We start from the raw sequence: 15,847 nt of genomic DNA, 5'->3' as shown, positions 1-15,847 counted from the left end.
GCAGTTTCCATTCCAAAACCAGGCCTGAAGCCCGATTGAAATGGATCTAGATAATCCGTTTCATTCAACAGTGCCTGGAGCTGTCCTACAACCACCCGCTCAAGCACCTTGCCCAGGAAGGGGATGTTGGCCACTGGCCTATAATTGTTAACATCCTCTGGGTCCAGGTTAGGCTTTTTCAGGAGTGGTCTAATTACCGCCTCCTTTAAAGCGGCAGGCACCACTCCCTCTCTCAAGGAGGAATTTACAACCTCCTGGACCCAGCCAGACATCCCCTCCTTGTTTGATTTAATAAGCCATGAAGGGCAAGGGTCAAGCACACAAGTGGTCGATCGGACTTGGCCAAGCACCTCGTCCGCATCCTCAGGCCTCAGTAACTGAAACTCATCCAATAAAACTGGACCAGACGGTGCTCTGAACGCCTCTACCAATGGAACTGCATTAATCGTGGTGTCCAATTCATGACGAATCTGAGCGACTTTATCTATTTATCTATTTTAAGTGCTATTAAGGTTGCATATTCACACTTTCTCAGGAGTAAACTCCATTTAATATAAGGTTTTAAAAAATATTAGCTATGAAGCAAGTATACAATGGGTTGAATCCAAATGTAGTTGTGTGCAGTTGAGCTGGTGGAAGTGGATTTCCCTGCCCCCTTCCTCCCTATGGCAGCCCTGAAAGTGCTACATATAGAGTTGAGGGACCAACCCAATACAAAATGCCAGTGGAGGCTGGTGGCTCTGGGTTTCAGTCAGAACTAGCCAGAACTCTAAAAGATCTAGAATCATAGAATAGTAGGGTTGGAAGGGGCCTATAAGACCATCGAGTCCAACCCCCTGCTCAATACAGGAATCCAAGTCGGAGCATCCCTGACAGATGGCTATCCCTGACAGATCTATCCATGTTGCCGAACCCAATAGGTTCAGAACTCCTATAGAGTTCTGACTGGTTCTGACTGAAACCCAGAACAGATTCACTACTCCACTGACTTAGGAGCCACCAGCCTCCACTGCAAAATACAGTACTTCCATAGAATCATAAAGTTGGAAGGGCTCTAACCATAGAGTTAGGAAATCCCCCCCCCCTTCCACCCCCCCTATCTCCCATAATTGTCACTCATAACTTTGGTCAGTGGTTCCATTAACAACGGGAAGAATGTTTTGTAAAACCCAAGAGGGGAAATCATCTAAACCTGGAGATTTAAAAAAATAATAATTTAGCATGATTAATTACATTGTCTAGTTTCACAGGTACATTTGTCTTCTCCGTGCTATCGCGCTCCACAATCTTGGGAAGTATTAACTTCTGAAGAAAAGAGAGTATGGAGACTTGATTATCTTTATCAGAAGACAAAAAGGTCTAAATAATGAATTTAATAATACATTTTAAACTAGGTCTTGCTCATTTAAAACAAACCCTTCCTTTTGCTTTTTAACCCATGGTATCATCTTTTTAGAAACCTTTTTTATTCAGGTGGCACACTAATGTCGTATCTGGTTTGTCCCCTTTTTCAAAGTGTTGCTTACTAAATGGCAGATTTCTTTGTATTTTCTCTGCAATTTGGGCTTGTTGTTTCATCTGAATGTGGCCATAGAGACCAGCTTTCCCCTCCAGAAGTGTTGCACTACAACTCCCATCACACCTGACTGTTGGCTATGGTGGCTGGGGCTGATGGGAGTTTTTGTCCTAAACACCCAGAGGGCGCCAGGTTGGGGAATGCAGATAGACGTTTTACACGTCTTCCATATTGTGCTACTATGGATGTATGACTTACTTCTTACTGAGTAAACATGCTTCAGACTGGGCTGTGCAATGTTGAACTCTGGCCATCTAATTTAGGATCACCTACTCTTGACTTTCTGAAGCTCTCTAGGGTATAGCTCTGCTTTATGGGATACATCCGGTGCAGATGGTGGAAATCGAACCTGAGGTTCTCTGCATACCAAGCCTGTGCTATACCACTGAGCTATGGCCAGTGGAGGCAAATACCTAGGGAGGTGGTGGGCTCTCCCACACTGGAGGCTTTCAAGACAAGGCTGGACAGCCATCTGTCGGGGATGCTCTGACTTGGATTCCTGCATTGAGCAGGGGTTGGACTCGATGGTCTTGTAGGCCCCTTCCAACCCTACTGTTCTATGATTCTGTGAGGCTGGTGGCTCCGATGTCATGGGGTAGTGAATCCACTCTTGGCTTCATTCAGAACCAGTGAGAACTCTAAAGGAGCTATCCAAAATAGGTTCAGCACCTTTAGAGTTCTGATTGGTTCAGACTGAAACCCACAGCGGATTCACCACCCCACTGACATCGGAGCCACTGGCTATGGCTCCTCCCAGAACAAAATTCTTTTTGTGCGGAGTTACAGAACACAAACAGCCCTGCCCATAGATGCCTAAGCAAATCTAAAATCTCCTTCATTCCCTTGACCAAAACCCCTAAGAGCTAAGGTAAATAGCAGATAAATGACCAAACTAGACCTTAATAAGAAGCTTAATAATAAAAAGACCTTACAAGTAAGTGCATGAACTCTCCCCACAGCAGCCTCCCCCCATGTTTTTCTTTTAAAAAATAAAAGCAGCTTCAGGAGGGGTATGGTAGGGTGGAAATTAACCCTTTCCCCACTGCCCCCAAGCAAATTGCCAAATTGCCCCCAAGCCACTTTCTCCCCTGTGGGGATTTAAATTTGTGTTTGTGAGGCCAAAGACATGTTTGGATTTATTTGGTGGGAGGAAAAGCAGTGTGTGTGTGTGCGTGTGCGTGTGTGCATGCGCGCACACACGCACGCATGCATTTGCACATGGCGCATGATTTCAAAGTAGGAAAATGGAGGGCAGAGAAAGGCTTAAGCACCCTGGTGCTCCAGAACTCCCTCTCCCATAGTGCCTTTTTCTTAAAAAGGAAAAAAAAAAGTGGGATGGGGGGACAGAGGGGGCACCAGGGTTTAGTTGAGTTTGTTTGCATGTAATGTCGACCTTGTGCTCTAAGTCTTAGCACCAAATGCAAGGGAGAAGAAGCTCGCGTACCTGTATCTTGGTGACCTTGAAGTACTGGTGGGTCTGGGCTCGTGGAGGCTTATTATCCACTCGACATCTTGCTGGAAGAAGATAAAACATTTGTGTGAAAGGACAGAGTTAGATGTCAGGATGATGTTCACTTCATCCTGCCAAAGTTCCCCCCTCCTCACCACTTCAAGATCACGCTTACCCTCTCCTGCCCTCACGCTGCTTCTCCTAATCCCACCCCGCCCCCCATGGCTGCCCATTGGAGGTTAACAAAAATCAGGTTGGAAATTAGGAGATTACAAACGACCAGAGGTGATAAATGCTGGAATGGTTCCACGTTGTTCATGGTTGTAGGTGCAAAGAACCTTGCTGTGTTTAGGCCTGACTGCTGACAGTATGCAGGATGCTATCTTCTCTCAGCTGGCTGGGAACTATGGGAGTTGTGGTCCAACACATCTTGAAGGCACCAGGTTGGGGAAGGCTGTCTTATCTCATGTCTCCTTTCTGGCCCCTACCTCTCTGCATGTATTGTTGTCTCCCCTTTTTCCAGATCCTCACGGACTACCACAACTACTCCCTCTGCAATACACCTGAACTGCCACTATGAGGCAGTGAAGGGTGTGTGTGTGTAGAAGCTGGTGGGAGCGAGCTGGTGAAAATGCTGAGGTAGAAAAAAAAGTGGGGAAGTGGACTGGCCTTATGGAAGCCTTTGGTGCCGAGTCTTTGAGGACGACCTCAAGCAGCATCCATGAGGGAAGGGCTGAGGTGAGAGAAGGATGTGGCTGGTAGATCAAAACTGAGGTTGCTGTCCCCTCCTGTTGCAGAAACTAAGGTGTGGCTGAGGTGTGGCTTAAAGGGCAAGAACCAAAGGGTTCTTGACATGGGCTCTTGACCAATGGCTTAAAGCCTGTGGCACTTTTTAAATCCTGAATGCTTCGTCTGGCCCTTCCAGAAGCACCTGTTCCACGTATTGACTTGAAAGCAACACCTGTTAGGAAATAGGCAGGGCCAGCCCAAGGCATTTTAGCCTGAGGTGAAGAACAAGATGGCACCCCTACCATTCAATGAACACAAGCCAATGGGACTGGCATCTTTCTTCAGCACTGGCAATGGGACTGTATCCTTCACTGCAGCTGAGGGCAGCAGCTGCCTTAGGGTATGCAGGGAAGGCCACATAGCACACAGCTCTCTCTTCCAGCGCCTCACTGCCCCCTGAGGCAACCACCTCATTCTGCCCAGTGAAAGGGCAGAATGAGGTAGTTACCAATGGCCCTGGTAACTGGACAATCACAAATTGTATGGCAAAAAGCAAAGAGGATCTAAAGAGCCTCTTGTTGAGGGTGAAAGAGGAGAGTGCAAAAGCTGGTTTGAAACTCAACATTACAAAAACTAAGATCATGGCATCTGGCCCCATCACTTCCTGGCATATAGAAGGGGAAGAAATGGAAGCAGTGACAGAGTTTATTTTCTTGGGCTCCAAGATCACCGCAGACGGTGACTGTAGCCATGAAATTAAAAGACGCTTGCTCCTTGGGAGGAAAGCTATGGCAAACCTAGACAGCATAGTAAGAAGCAGAGACATCACCTTGCCGACAAAGGTCCGCATAATCAAAGCTATGGTTTTCCCAGTAGTAACGTATGGCTGTGAGAGCTGGACTATAAGGAAGGCTGAGCGCCGAAGAATTGATGCTTTCGAACTGTGGTGCTGGAGAAGACTCTTACGAGTCCCCTGGACTGCAAGGAGGTCAAATCAGTCAACCCTAAAGGAAATCAACCCTGAGTGGTCATTGGAAGGACAGATAATGAAGCTGATGCTCCAATATTTTGGCCACCTAATGCGAAGAGAAAACTCCCTGGAAAAGACCCTGATGCTGGGAAAGATTGAAGGCAAAAGGAGAAGGGGACGGCAGAGGATGAGATGGCTAGATAGCATCACCGGTGCGATGAATATGAACTTGAGCACGCTCCGGGAGACAGCGGAGGACAGGAAGGCCTGGCGTGCTATGGTCCATGTGGTCACGAAGAGTCGGACACGACTTAACGACTGAACAACAACCATGGCAGCCTTCCTTAACCCGGTGCCCTCCAGATGTTTTGGACTACATCTCCCAGAATTCTTGACCATTGGCCAAGGTGACTGGGGCTGATGGGAGTTAATAACATGAGAACATGAGAAGAGCCCTGCTGGATCAGACCCAGGGTCCATCTCTTCCAGCATTCTGTTCACACAGTGGCCAACCAGCTGCCCATGGGAAACCCACAAGCAGGACATGAGTGCAACTGCACCCTCCCACCCATGTTCCCCAGCAACTGCTATACATAGGCATATTCCTCTGATATTGGAGATAGCACAGAGCCATCAGAACTAGTAGCCATTGATAGCCTTTTCCTCCAGGAATTTGCCCAATCCCCTTTTCAAGCCATCCAAATTGGTGGCCATCATTACATCTTGTGGAAGTGAATTCCATAGTTTAACTATGTTCTGTGTGAAGAAGTCCTTCCTTTTATCTGTCCTGAATCTCCCACCCATCAACTTCATGGGATGACCCCGGGTTCTAGTATTAGGAGAGGAGAAAAACGTCTCCCTATCCACTTTCTTCACACGATGCATAACTCTGTACACCTCTATTCTGCCTCCCCTTACTAGCCATTTTTCTAAGCCACACAATCCCAGATGTTGTAACCTTTCTTCTAAGGGGTATTGCTCCAACCTCTTGATCATTTTAGCTGCCTTTTCTGCCCTTTTTCCAACTCTACAATATCCTTTTTTTAGGTGTGGTGAACATAACTGAATTCCAAGTGTGGTTGTACCATAGATTTGTATAAGGGGAGTATGATATTGGCAGTTTTATTTTTGATTTTGCCAATTGTGCTTAACATGGAATTTGTCTTTTTCACAGCAGCCACACACCGGGTTAACATTTTCATTGAGCTGTCCACCACAACCCCAAGATCTCTTTCTTGGTCAGTCACAAGCACAGCTAGGGATGGCGCAGATGCCCGATTCAGCCCAGGAATCTGGCGGAACTACCCCTGCCCGCAGCCCCTAGCCTCACTCGCCGAGCCCCTGCCCCTCCTCACCCTCTGCCTGCGCTTGGCAAATGGCCTGCACTCACCCTGGCGGCCACGTCGAGCTTCGCACTCGCCAATTTTTGAGAAATAAAATGGCGATTGCAAAAACGCGCGTATTTGCTCACATGCAAAAATGTACTTTTTTGCAGATGCACATATTCGCACATATGAAAATGCACATTTTTGCAAATGCACATATTTGCATATGCACGAAATGCACATTTTTCAAATATGTGCATCTCACGCCTGCACAAATATGTGCATTTGCAAAAATGTGCATTTTCACACATACATAAACATGCATTTTTGCGATTGCCATTTTATTTTTCCAAAAAATGGTGATCACGGAGCTTAACGAGGCTGCTGGAGTGAGTGCAGGCTGCTTGCTGAGTGTGGGAGGGGCTCAAGTGCAGTCCGGGGACTGGCCAGCAGGTGCAGGGGCTGGGCAGGCATCCGGAGAACTGGGTGGGGGTGAGTTCACACATCCCTAGATAGCCAGCTCAGATCCCATCAGAGTATATGTGAAGTTGGGATTTGTTGCCCCAGTGTGCATCACTTTACACTTACATTGAACTGCATTTCTCGATACCCATTGTCTCAGGTTGGAGAGATCCTTTTGGAGCTCTTCACAATCCCTTTTTGTTTTAAGCACCCAAAATAATTTGGTGCCATTAGCAAACTCGGCCACCTCACTGCTCACTCCTAATTCCAGATCATTTATGAACAAGTTGAAAAGCATTGGTCCCAATACAGATCCCTGTGGGACCCCACTGTTTACATCCCTCCGTTGGGAGAATTTACCATTCATTGCTCCTCTCTGCTTTCCATTTTTTAACCAGTTACTGATCCATAGGAGGAACTCTCCTCTTATTCTCTGATGGTAAGGTTTGCTCAGGAGTCTTTGCTGAGTCACTTTAAAGACTAACCAATGTACTTTGGCATAAGTCAGGGATGCTTGAATCCCACTCTTGCAAACAGTCATCCGGAAGAGAGCTGAAAAAGTTCAGGAAAGGGCAACTAAAATGATCAAGGGGCTGGGGCATCTCCCCTATGAGAAGGTTAACAGCTGAGATTGTTCAGCTTGGAAAAAAGGAGGGTAAGGAGAGACATGATAGAGGTTCACAAAATTATGCATGGTGTGGAGAATGTGGATAGGGAGACATTTTTCTCCCTCTCTCAAAATACTAGAACCTGGGGTCATCCCATGAAGCTGATTGGTGGGAGATTCAGGACAGATAAAAGGAAGGACTTCTTCACACAGCACAGAGTTAAACTATGGAATTCGCTACCACAGGATGTAGTGATGTCCACCAATTTGAATGGCTTTAAAAGGGGGTTGGGCAAAATTCCAGGAGGACAAGGCTATCAATGGCTACTAGTCTTGATGGCTACGTGCTACTTCCAGTACCAGAGGCAGTGAGCATATGGACACCAGTTGCTGGAGAACATGGGTGGGAGGGTGCTGTTGCGCTCATGCCCTGCTTGTGGGTGTCCTGTGGGCAGCTGGTTGGCCACTGTGTGAACAGAATGCTGGACTAGATGGACCCTTGGTCTGATCCAGCAGGACTCTTATGTTCTTCTTATGATGCATCGTATCATAATGATAGGGGAAAGAAGCGGCTGAAAAGGGGAGATACCACTGGAGGGAAGGAGAGAGACACCTGCTCTTCACTTGTGACACACTATGACATCTGGGTTGTGCAGGCTGAGCTGATGAGGGCTGACGTGATGATGCTCTTGACTTTCTGCAGGGGGATCGATGAATAACTAGCCTTTGCATCTATCTCAGGCTTGGGAGCCAAATCCTGAGGTCCCAATTTGGCCCTCTGGGGTTTCCAGATGGCAACAGCCCTTTCTCCTGGCCATGCCCCCTTTCCCCTGACTACCAGTCTTTTGCATCTCCCCCCCCCCCAATTTCTAAAAGGTTGAACTGCCTCTCCTAAGGCTTAGCTACTGGCAGGAAGAGCTTTAAGCTAAAATATGCGGGTATATTGGTTCTGCCCTTTTTGTCTTTGGCCCTGCCCCCATTTTGCTTTGGCCCCACCTGCCACTGGAATGCGGCCCCCAAGGGCTCCTCTGAAATGGAATTTGGCCCTCAGGCTGAAAGGAGTTCTAAAATAGATTTTATTCCAAGATTGTGGGCTTCATGTGTTGCGCTTACCTGGTAGGAATCCCAAATTGAACATATTAGGACTTACTTCTAAGTAAACATGCATAGGATCATTCCTAAGCAGATTTAGGAATGTGAGACGCCTACCCTGTTCTGTTTTGCCGCGGCGAGAGAATTCGCCTGTGCGGGGCTGCTTTTTTCCAGAGGCGAGTCTCAGCCGAGAATCGGCAACCACCACAGGGAAGGTGACGATTTCAAAGCTGCTCATCTCTGCACTGCCATCCGACGTCAGGCCCCAAGAAAAAAAGGCAAAGCTGGGGGCTCAGCAACCCCTCCCCTGCCTGCCGGTTGCCATAGCCGCCCTGGCTGTGACATCACTAGCTATGAAACGCCATAAGAAGGCAGCATTGTCTAACACAGGGGTGTGGAACCTCCATCCCGGGGCCAAATCCAGCCATCCTGGGGTCCCAATCCGGCCCTCTCAGGTTCCCTACAGGGCTCCACCCCCTTTCCATGTCCCCACCCTTTCCCTCAACCACTAATCGTTTGGTAGTTTCCTGGCTTTCTAAAGCCCGTTCTAAAAGGCTGAAATGCCTCTCTTAAGGCTTCAGTACTGGCAGCCAGAACTGTAAGCTAAAATATGCTGGGTTTTGTGTGTGTGTATTTTGGGCCACATCCCTTTTGCCTTCCTCTCTGTCACCTTTCTTCGCCACCACTCACCACTGGAATGCACGACCTCAGGGTGAAAGAGGTTTCCTTCCCCCGTGTGGCACAAATTCTCCACGGTGGGATGCAATCAGGTAGTCTCTTCCCAGCTTTGATGCTGCCCAGGTGACCCCCCACCTGGGAAGATGAGCTTTTAAGAATTGCCACACAGGGTAATGAAAAATGGCCTGCCTTGCTCAGCATTCTGTCTAATGAAGAGGAAGGCTGTCAAAGGGCAGAAAACAGGCAGAGGATGAAGAAAAGGAATGGAAATGCACCCTCCACAGAGAGCAATTCTTGAAACATACTGGGCAAATTTGAAAAGACACATCTCTTCTCCATGGCACTTTGGGATGCATTTGCCCCTTAGTGTCCCCCCACCCCGATGGAAGCATCCAGGGAACCTGAAAAGTTGCTGTTGCAGTTACTAATGACCACAGAGTTTTATTTATTCATTCATCATTGACGTTGCCTGTTATGCATTTATCGCAGGGTTGAGGAACTCGTGGCCTCCTCCAGAGGTTTTGGCCTACAACTTCCATCAACTCTAGTCAGCATAACCAATCATAAGGGATGATGGGAGTTGTAGGCCCAGACATCTGGAGGACCACAAGTTGCCCACCCCTGATCTATCGGGAAGGGGTTGTGTTGGCAGGACAGCTGCATAATCTACAGGCGTTCAGGAAAACGTGGTTAGAGTCCCAAAATGGTATCTTTCTCTAAACATTGTCTGAAGCTGCCTACACTGGTGGCTATTGCAGTGTCCTGCAGCCATGGGCCCTCCAGGTTAGTTGTGTGTTGGGAATAATTTTTATTATTATTATTTATTGCATTTGTATCCTGCCTTTTTCCTCTTGCAAGGAACCCAAGGCGGCTTACATGGTCCCCCCCCCACACACACAATAATATCCTCACAACGACGCTGTCAGGTAGGCTAGGCTGAGGAGTCAGTGTCTGGCCCAGAGTCACCCAGTGAGCTTCACAGCCAAGTGGGGACTAGAACCCGCATCTCCTGAGTCCCAATCCAACACTCTAACCACTACACCACACTAGCTGTCTTGTTTCTTTTTGCCTTCAGCTAACTTTGGAGACGCTGAATTGCTAATGGATTGGATCCAGATTTACTCTGGATCAACAGCGATGTTGGAAGTGGACTTCCCTGCCCCCTCCTCCTTTCCATGGCAGACCGTCGAGCCCCTTGAAAATGCTACACAGTGGGTGGGTTTGCGCAATCACAGAGGAAAACTAAGGTATGGAGGCTTTCCCCCCCTCTCCATGGACACCAGTTGCAAGCTACCTAGTTAGAGTAATTACCCTAGTCAGGCACAGGTTGTCCTGAAGTCTGAACCTGGAGAAAGTGGATTGCTGGGGTGGTTTACAAACCACCCTGAAACCCATGGCTTGTTCTAGGGTTGCTGGGAGGGGGGGAGGGCTTGTAAACCACCCCAACCAACCACCTTTGCTGGGTTTGGATGTCATGACAACCTGCACTTGGTGAGGGCAATTGTGCTAATTAGGTAGCTCATGACCGGCGTGTGCAGGGAGAGAAAATAAGCCACCTTGGATTATTTTCCCTCTATGCTCCTACAAACCCAGTCAGAGAGTGAGGAGACTGTGGTGCAGGCAGGGGCAGGGGGAATCCCCCAAAACTGGGCAGAGGGACCTTCTCTGAGTGGAGCCCTTCCTCTCATGGAAGGTCCCTTCCTCTTGTGACTGGCACGATTCTGGATCCATGAAAATGCTGGGAATATTGCAACCTCATCTGCAAGTTACTGGAAGGGGGCAGTGTTGCAGTTAGTTAGTTCATGGGCATTTTGACCACAGCTAGCCTTAGGATCTCTATAGCCTACAGTGTGGCTTCCTGTGATTTCCTCCTTTTGCTCCTTTTGCTCCTCCCCCCTCCTCTCTCTCTCTCTCTCTCTCTCTCACTTCCACCATGGCTGGGAACACATGTGTTTGCTGTCTTGCTCCTGCCGGTGTAATGGAACACAAAATGGACTGAACAAACTCTTTTGAAACTCTGTGCTGTACCTGCATTGTATATGCAAGAATATTTGTGAATAGAACTGTTTTTCTTTCTTTCACTGAAGTAAGGTGTAGTCTCCTTTTGTAATCCTAAAGTAGCTGGTGTGCATGTAGGACTGGTAATTGCTTATTCTGTTTTGCCTTTTGTTTTTCTCTCTCTGCTAATTGTCTTTTCTAACAGGGAGTAGGGATGTATGAATCCCCTACTGTCCAGTCCAGGGGGGTGGGGGTTCTGTTGCGGGGCAATTCAGGCCGCTTGGGGCCCTGTGGAGTCCTCCGGAACCCTGCCGTGTCCACCGTACTTGGTGGAGTGGCTCTCCAGCTTCCTATAAAACATGATATGCTAATGGCAACTGCCTTTACCTAAATTGCAGCTTTTACAGCTGCATTTAGGTAAAAGTAAGTACTTTATGGCTGCAAATGACGTACAATACACCATTTATGGCTGTAACTTTCCTGCGATAAGCTATTGGCAGCCACCATTAGCAAATCGTGTTTTATAGGAAGCCAGAGACCTGCCTTGCGGGAACTCCTCCAGACCCAGTGGTGAGTGTGGCCGGTCCACTGCGGATTCCGGAGGTCAGATTCTTTGGAATCCAACTGTATTTGAGTCTGCAGCAGATTTCTCCAACATCCCTAAACAGGAGGCACCATTACTAAATAATCCTATCAGAAAATACTAGGGGATGCATCCAGAGGTTCCCTTCCTCTGGAGGAAACTCTTTTTTGTTGGAGGAAGGGAACCTTTGGGTGCCACCCATAAAAACAATTTAAAAATCTATAATGATAATCTTAAAAAAGAAAGGAGAGCAGATCAGACCAATCAAGACTCAAAACAGCCAACAATGCATGAATACGGTGGCCAATTAAAACATGTTAAGGGGAGCAATCGTGGTCTTCCCTCCCGTTTGGGGAGCAAACAGTTCCTTTGTGACATTGGCTCCAGCTTTGCTTCTACGCCTGGGAACCAAGAGACCTAAGGAAAAGGGCAGAAATGTCTGAGATCGGAGTGAGGATTGGCGTGCTGGCTGATGATGTCGCAAAGGTGCTGCTCTCCTTGTTGAAGAACAGAGGCACAGGAAAGGGCGAAAGACAGAAAGGCCTGAAAGGAAGAAGGGGGGTTGTGCAGAGAGCTGCAGGGGGTGAAAGAGGGAGGAAGCCACGGCCGAGGGAAAGAAAGGTGTCCAAGGGGGGTAAAGCCAGGTGGGAAGGGAAGGTTTGACTGATACCCACCCACTCAGCGACAGCAATCCTATAGCCCCCTAGACAGTGTCTGGGGCGGGGCATGGGATAGTTTGGATTCCTGGATCCAAGATCAGAGACATCTCTCTGACCTCGGAGCCAGGAATCTGAGCTCCCTGTCCCGTCCCATCCCCCCCGCAGCTAGCGTGGAGAGAACTGCGCTGGCTGCCTCTCTGAGCTCGCAAAAGTGACCTTGGAGAGGAGGGAAAGGGGGCGATTCTGTGGGTGGGAACGGGAGGGGACTGGGGAAGCAGGGATACGAGCTATCCCCAGCCCTCCCCAGCCTCCTTCTCTCCCCCTTCGCAGAGCCCTAGCTAGATGGGCAAAAATGGCTGTCTAGCAAAACTGCTGAGTGGGAAAAGTGCAGAGGCGACAATCGCATCCATACTCCTCCTGCTCATGCCCTGGATAGGATGCCCCTTCAGCCTCCGAGTTCAGAGGCTGATGGGTATCTGGGTAGGATTGCGCCCTTACTGTCACATTTCCATAAACATTCCTGGTATTTAGTGTTCACTTTGATGATGGTGACTTGCTACTAGTTAATGGTGGCTATATTCTATGGCACTCCCTGCCTGCTGATGTCAGGGAGGCACTGACACTGTTTAGTTTTTGGTGCCTGCTGAAGACTGTCGAATTTAAACCAGCATTCCCTGACTAAGCAGCCATGGTTTTATTAGCATAATTTGAATCTGAAGATTTGAACTTTGCATTTTGATTCCTTACTTCTTCCTTTATATTGTTCATTGCTTGTGACTGTTATTGTTTGTAGAGTGGTACATAAATCCTGCAAACAAACAAACAAATAAATATTAATGGATCACTGCCTTGTTGTGGCGAAGGGGCTTGCGTAACTCAGTGAAGCCATAAGCTATGCCGTGCAGGGCCACCCAAGACGGACAGGTCATGGCAGAGAGTTCTGACAAAATGTGGTCCACTGGAGAAGGAAATGGCAACCCACTCCAGTATTCTTGCCAAGAAAACCCCATGGAACGTATCACAAGGCTAAAAGATATGACGCCGGAAGATGAGCCCCTCAGGTCGGAAGGTGTCCAATATGCTACTGGGGAAGAGCAGAGGGTATTTCCAAGTAGCGCCAGAAAGAGTGAAGCGGCTGGGCCAAACCCGAAAGGACACTCAGCTGTGGATGTATCTGGTGGTGAAAAGAAAATCCGATGCTGTAAAGAACAATATTGTTTAGGAACCTGGAATGTCAGATCAATGAATCAAGGTAAGCTGGAGGTGGTCAAACATGAGATGGCAAGATTGAACATCGACATCTTGGGAATCAGCGAACTAAAATGGACAGGCATGGGCGAATTTAATTCAGGTGACCATCATATCTACTATTGTGGGCAAGAATCCCTTAGAAGAAATGGAGTAGCACTCATAGTCAACAAAAGGGTGGGAAAAGCAGTACTGGGGTACAATCTTAAAAATGATAGAATGATCTCAGTACGAATCCAAGGCAAACCATTCAACATCACAGTAATTCAAGTCTATGCCCCAACCGCTGAGGCCGAAGAAGCTGAGGTTGATTGGTTCTATGAAGACCTACAACACCTTCTAGAACTAACACCAAAAAAAGATGTCCTCTTCATCATAGGGGATTGGAATGCTAAAGTAGGAAGTCAAGAAATCACCGGGATAACAGGCAGGCATGGCCTTGGTGTACAAAATGGAGCAGGACAAAAGCTAATAGAGTTTTGCCAAGAGAACATGCTGATCATAGCAAACACTCTTTTCCAACAGCACAAAAGGCGACTCTACACATGGACGTCACTAGATGGTCAATATCGAAATCAGATTGATTATGTCCTTTGCAGCCAAAGATGGAGAAGCTCCATACAGTCAGTAAAAACAAGACCTGGAGCTGACTGTGGCTCAGATCATGAGCTGCTTCTTGCAAAATTTCGGCTTAAATTGAAGAACGTCGGGAAAACCACTAAACCGTTCAGGTATGACCTAAATCATATCCCTTATGAATATACAGTGGAGGTGAGGAATAGATTTCAGGGATTAGACCTGATAGACAGAGTGCCTGAGGAACTATGGACGGAGGTCCGTAACATTGTTCAGGAGGCAGCAACGAAATCCATCCCAAAGAAAAAGAAATGCAAGAAAGCAAAGTGGCTGTCTGAGGAGGCTTTACAAGTAGCTCACGAAAGAAGGGAAGCGAAAAGCAAGGGAGAAAGGGGAAGATATACCCAACTGAATGCAGAGTTCCAGAGAATAGCAAGGAGAGACAAGAAGGCCTTCTTAAATGAACAATGCAAAGAAATCGAGGAAAACAACAGAATGGGAAAGACTAGAGATCTCTTCAAGAAAATTGGAGATCTCAAGGGAACGTTTTGTGCAAAGACGGGCATGATAAAGGACAAAGAAGGCAGGGACCTAACAGAAGCAGATGAGATTAAGAAGAGGTGGCAAGAATACACAGAAGAACTATACAGGAAAGATCTGAATGTCCCTGATAGCCATGATAGTGCGGTCACTGAACTTGAGCCGGACATCCTCGAGAGTGAAGTCAAGTGGGCCTTAGGAAGCATTAGTAACAACAAAGCTAGCGGAGATGACAGTATTCCAGCCGAGCTATTTAAAATCCTAAAAGATGATGCTGTTAAAGTGCTGCATTCAATATGCCAACAAATCTGGAACACTCAACAGTGGCCACAAGACTGGAAAAGGTCAGTTTACATTCCAATTCCAAAGAAGGGCAACGCCAAAGAGTGTTCAAACTACCGCACAATTGCGCTCATTTCACATGCCAGCAAGGTGATGCTCAAAATCCTACAAGCTAGGCTTCAGCAGTATGCGAACCGAGAACTACCAGAAGTACAAGCTGGGTTTAGAAGAGGCAGAGGAACTAGAGATCAAATCGCCAACATTCGCTGCATCATGGAGAAAGCAAGAGAATTCCAGAAAAACGTCTATTTCTGCTTCATTGACTACGCTAAAGCCTTTGATTGTGTGGATCACAACAAACTCTGGCAAATTCTTAAAGTGATGGGAGTACCAGACCACCTTACCTGTCTCCTGAGAAACCTGTACGAGGGTCAAGAAGCAACAGTCAGAACCAGACATGGAACAACCGATTGGTTCAAAATTGGGAAAGGGGTACGACAAGGCTGCATATTGTCACCCTGCTTATTTAACTTATATGCAGAGTACATCATGAGAAATGCCGGGTTGGATGAATCACAGGTCGGAATTAAGATTGCTGGGAGAATTATCAATAACCTCCGATATGCAGACGATACCACCCTAATGGCAGAAAGCGAAGAGGATCTCAAGAGCCTCTTGTTGAGGGTGAAAGAGGAGAGTTTAAAAGCTGGTTTGAAACTCAACATTAAAAAAACGAAGATCATGGCATCTGGCCCCATCACTTCCTGGCATATAGAAGGGGAAGAAATGGAAGCAGTGACAGATTTTACTTTCTTGGGCTCCAAGATCACCGCAGACGATGACTGTAGCCATGAAATTAAAAGACGCTTGCTCCTTGGGAGGAAAGCTACGGCAAACCTAGACAGCATAGTAAGAAGCAGAGACATCACCTTGCCGACAAAGGTCCGTCTAATCAAAGCTATGGTTTTCCCAGTAGTAACGTATGGCTGTGAGAGCTGGACTATAAGGAAGGCTGAGCGCCGAAGAATTGATGCTTTCGAACTGTGGTGCTGGAGAAGACTCTTACGAGTCC

The 15,847-nt window shown here is 47.5% G+C and overlaps 1 protein-coding gene across 1 annotated transcript in view; it reads right to left on the bottom strand.

Moving 5' to 3' along the window:
* CFAP97D1 (CFAP97 domain containing 1) overlaps positions 1-8,449 on the bottom strand; it is a 28,717-nt gene extending 20,268 nt beyond the window's left edge. The window contains exons 1-3 of the mRNA XM_084807326.1: positions 8,329-8,449; positions 3,021-3,091; positions 1,234-1,305 (exon numbers count right to left, since the gene is read on the bottom strand). Coding sequence (XP_084663452.1) covers positions 1,234-1,305; positions 3,021-3,091; positions 8,329-8,449 — 264 coding nt within the window. The remainder of the gene's footprint in view (positions 1-1,233; positions 1,306-3,020; positions 3,092-8,328) is intronic.
* Positions 8,450-15,847: the final 7,398 nt, after the last annotated feature.

The sequence above is a fragment of the Heloderma suspectum genome, chromosome 6 (assembly GCF_057233095.1).
Source record: "Heloderma suspectum isolate Gila_16-S chromosome 6, 16-S_ref, whole genome shotgun sequence".
NCBI lineage: Eukaryota > Metazoa > Chordata > Lepidosauria > Squamata > Helodermatidae > Heloderma > Heloderma suspectum.
Note: the sequence above shows the minus strand (reverse complement) of the source record. Positions and strands in the feature narration are given on the sequence as shown.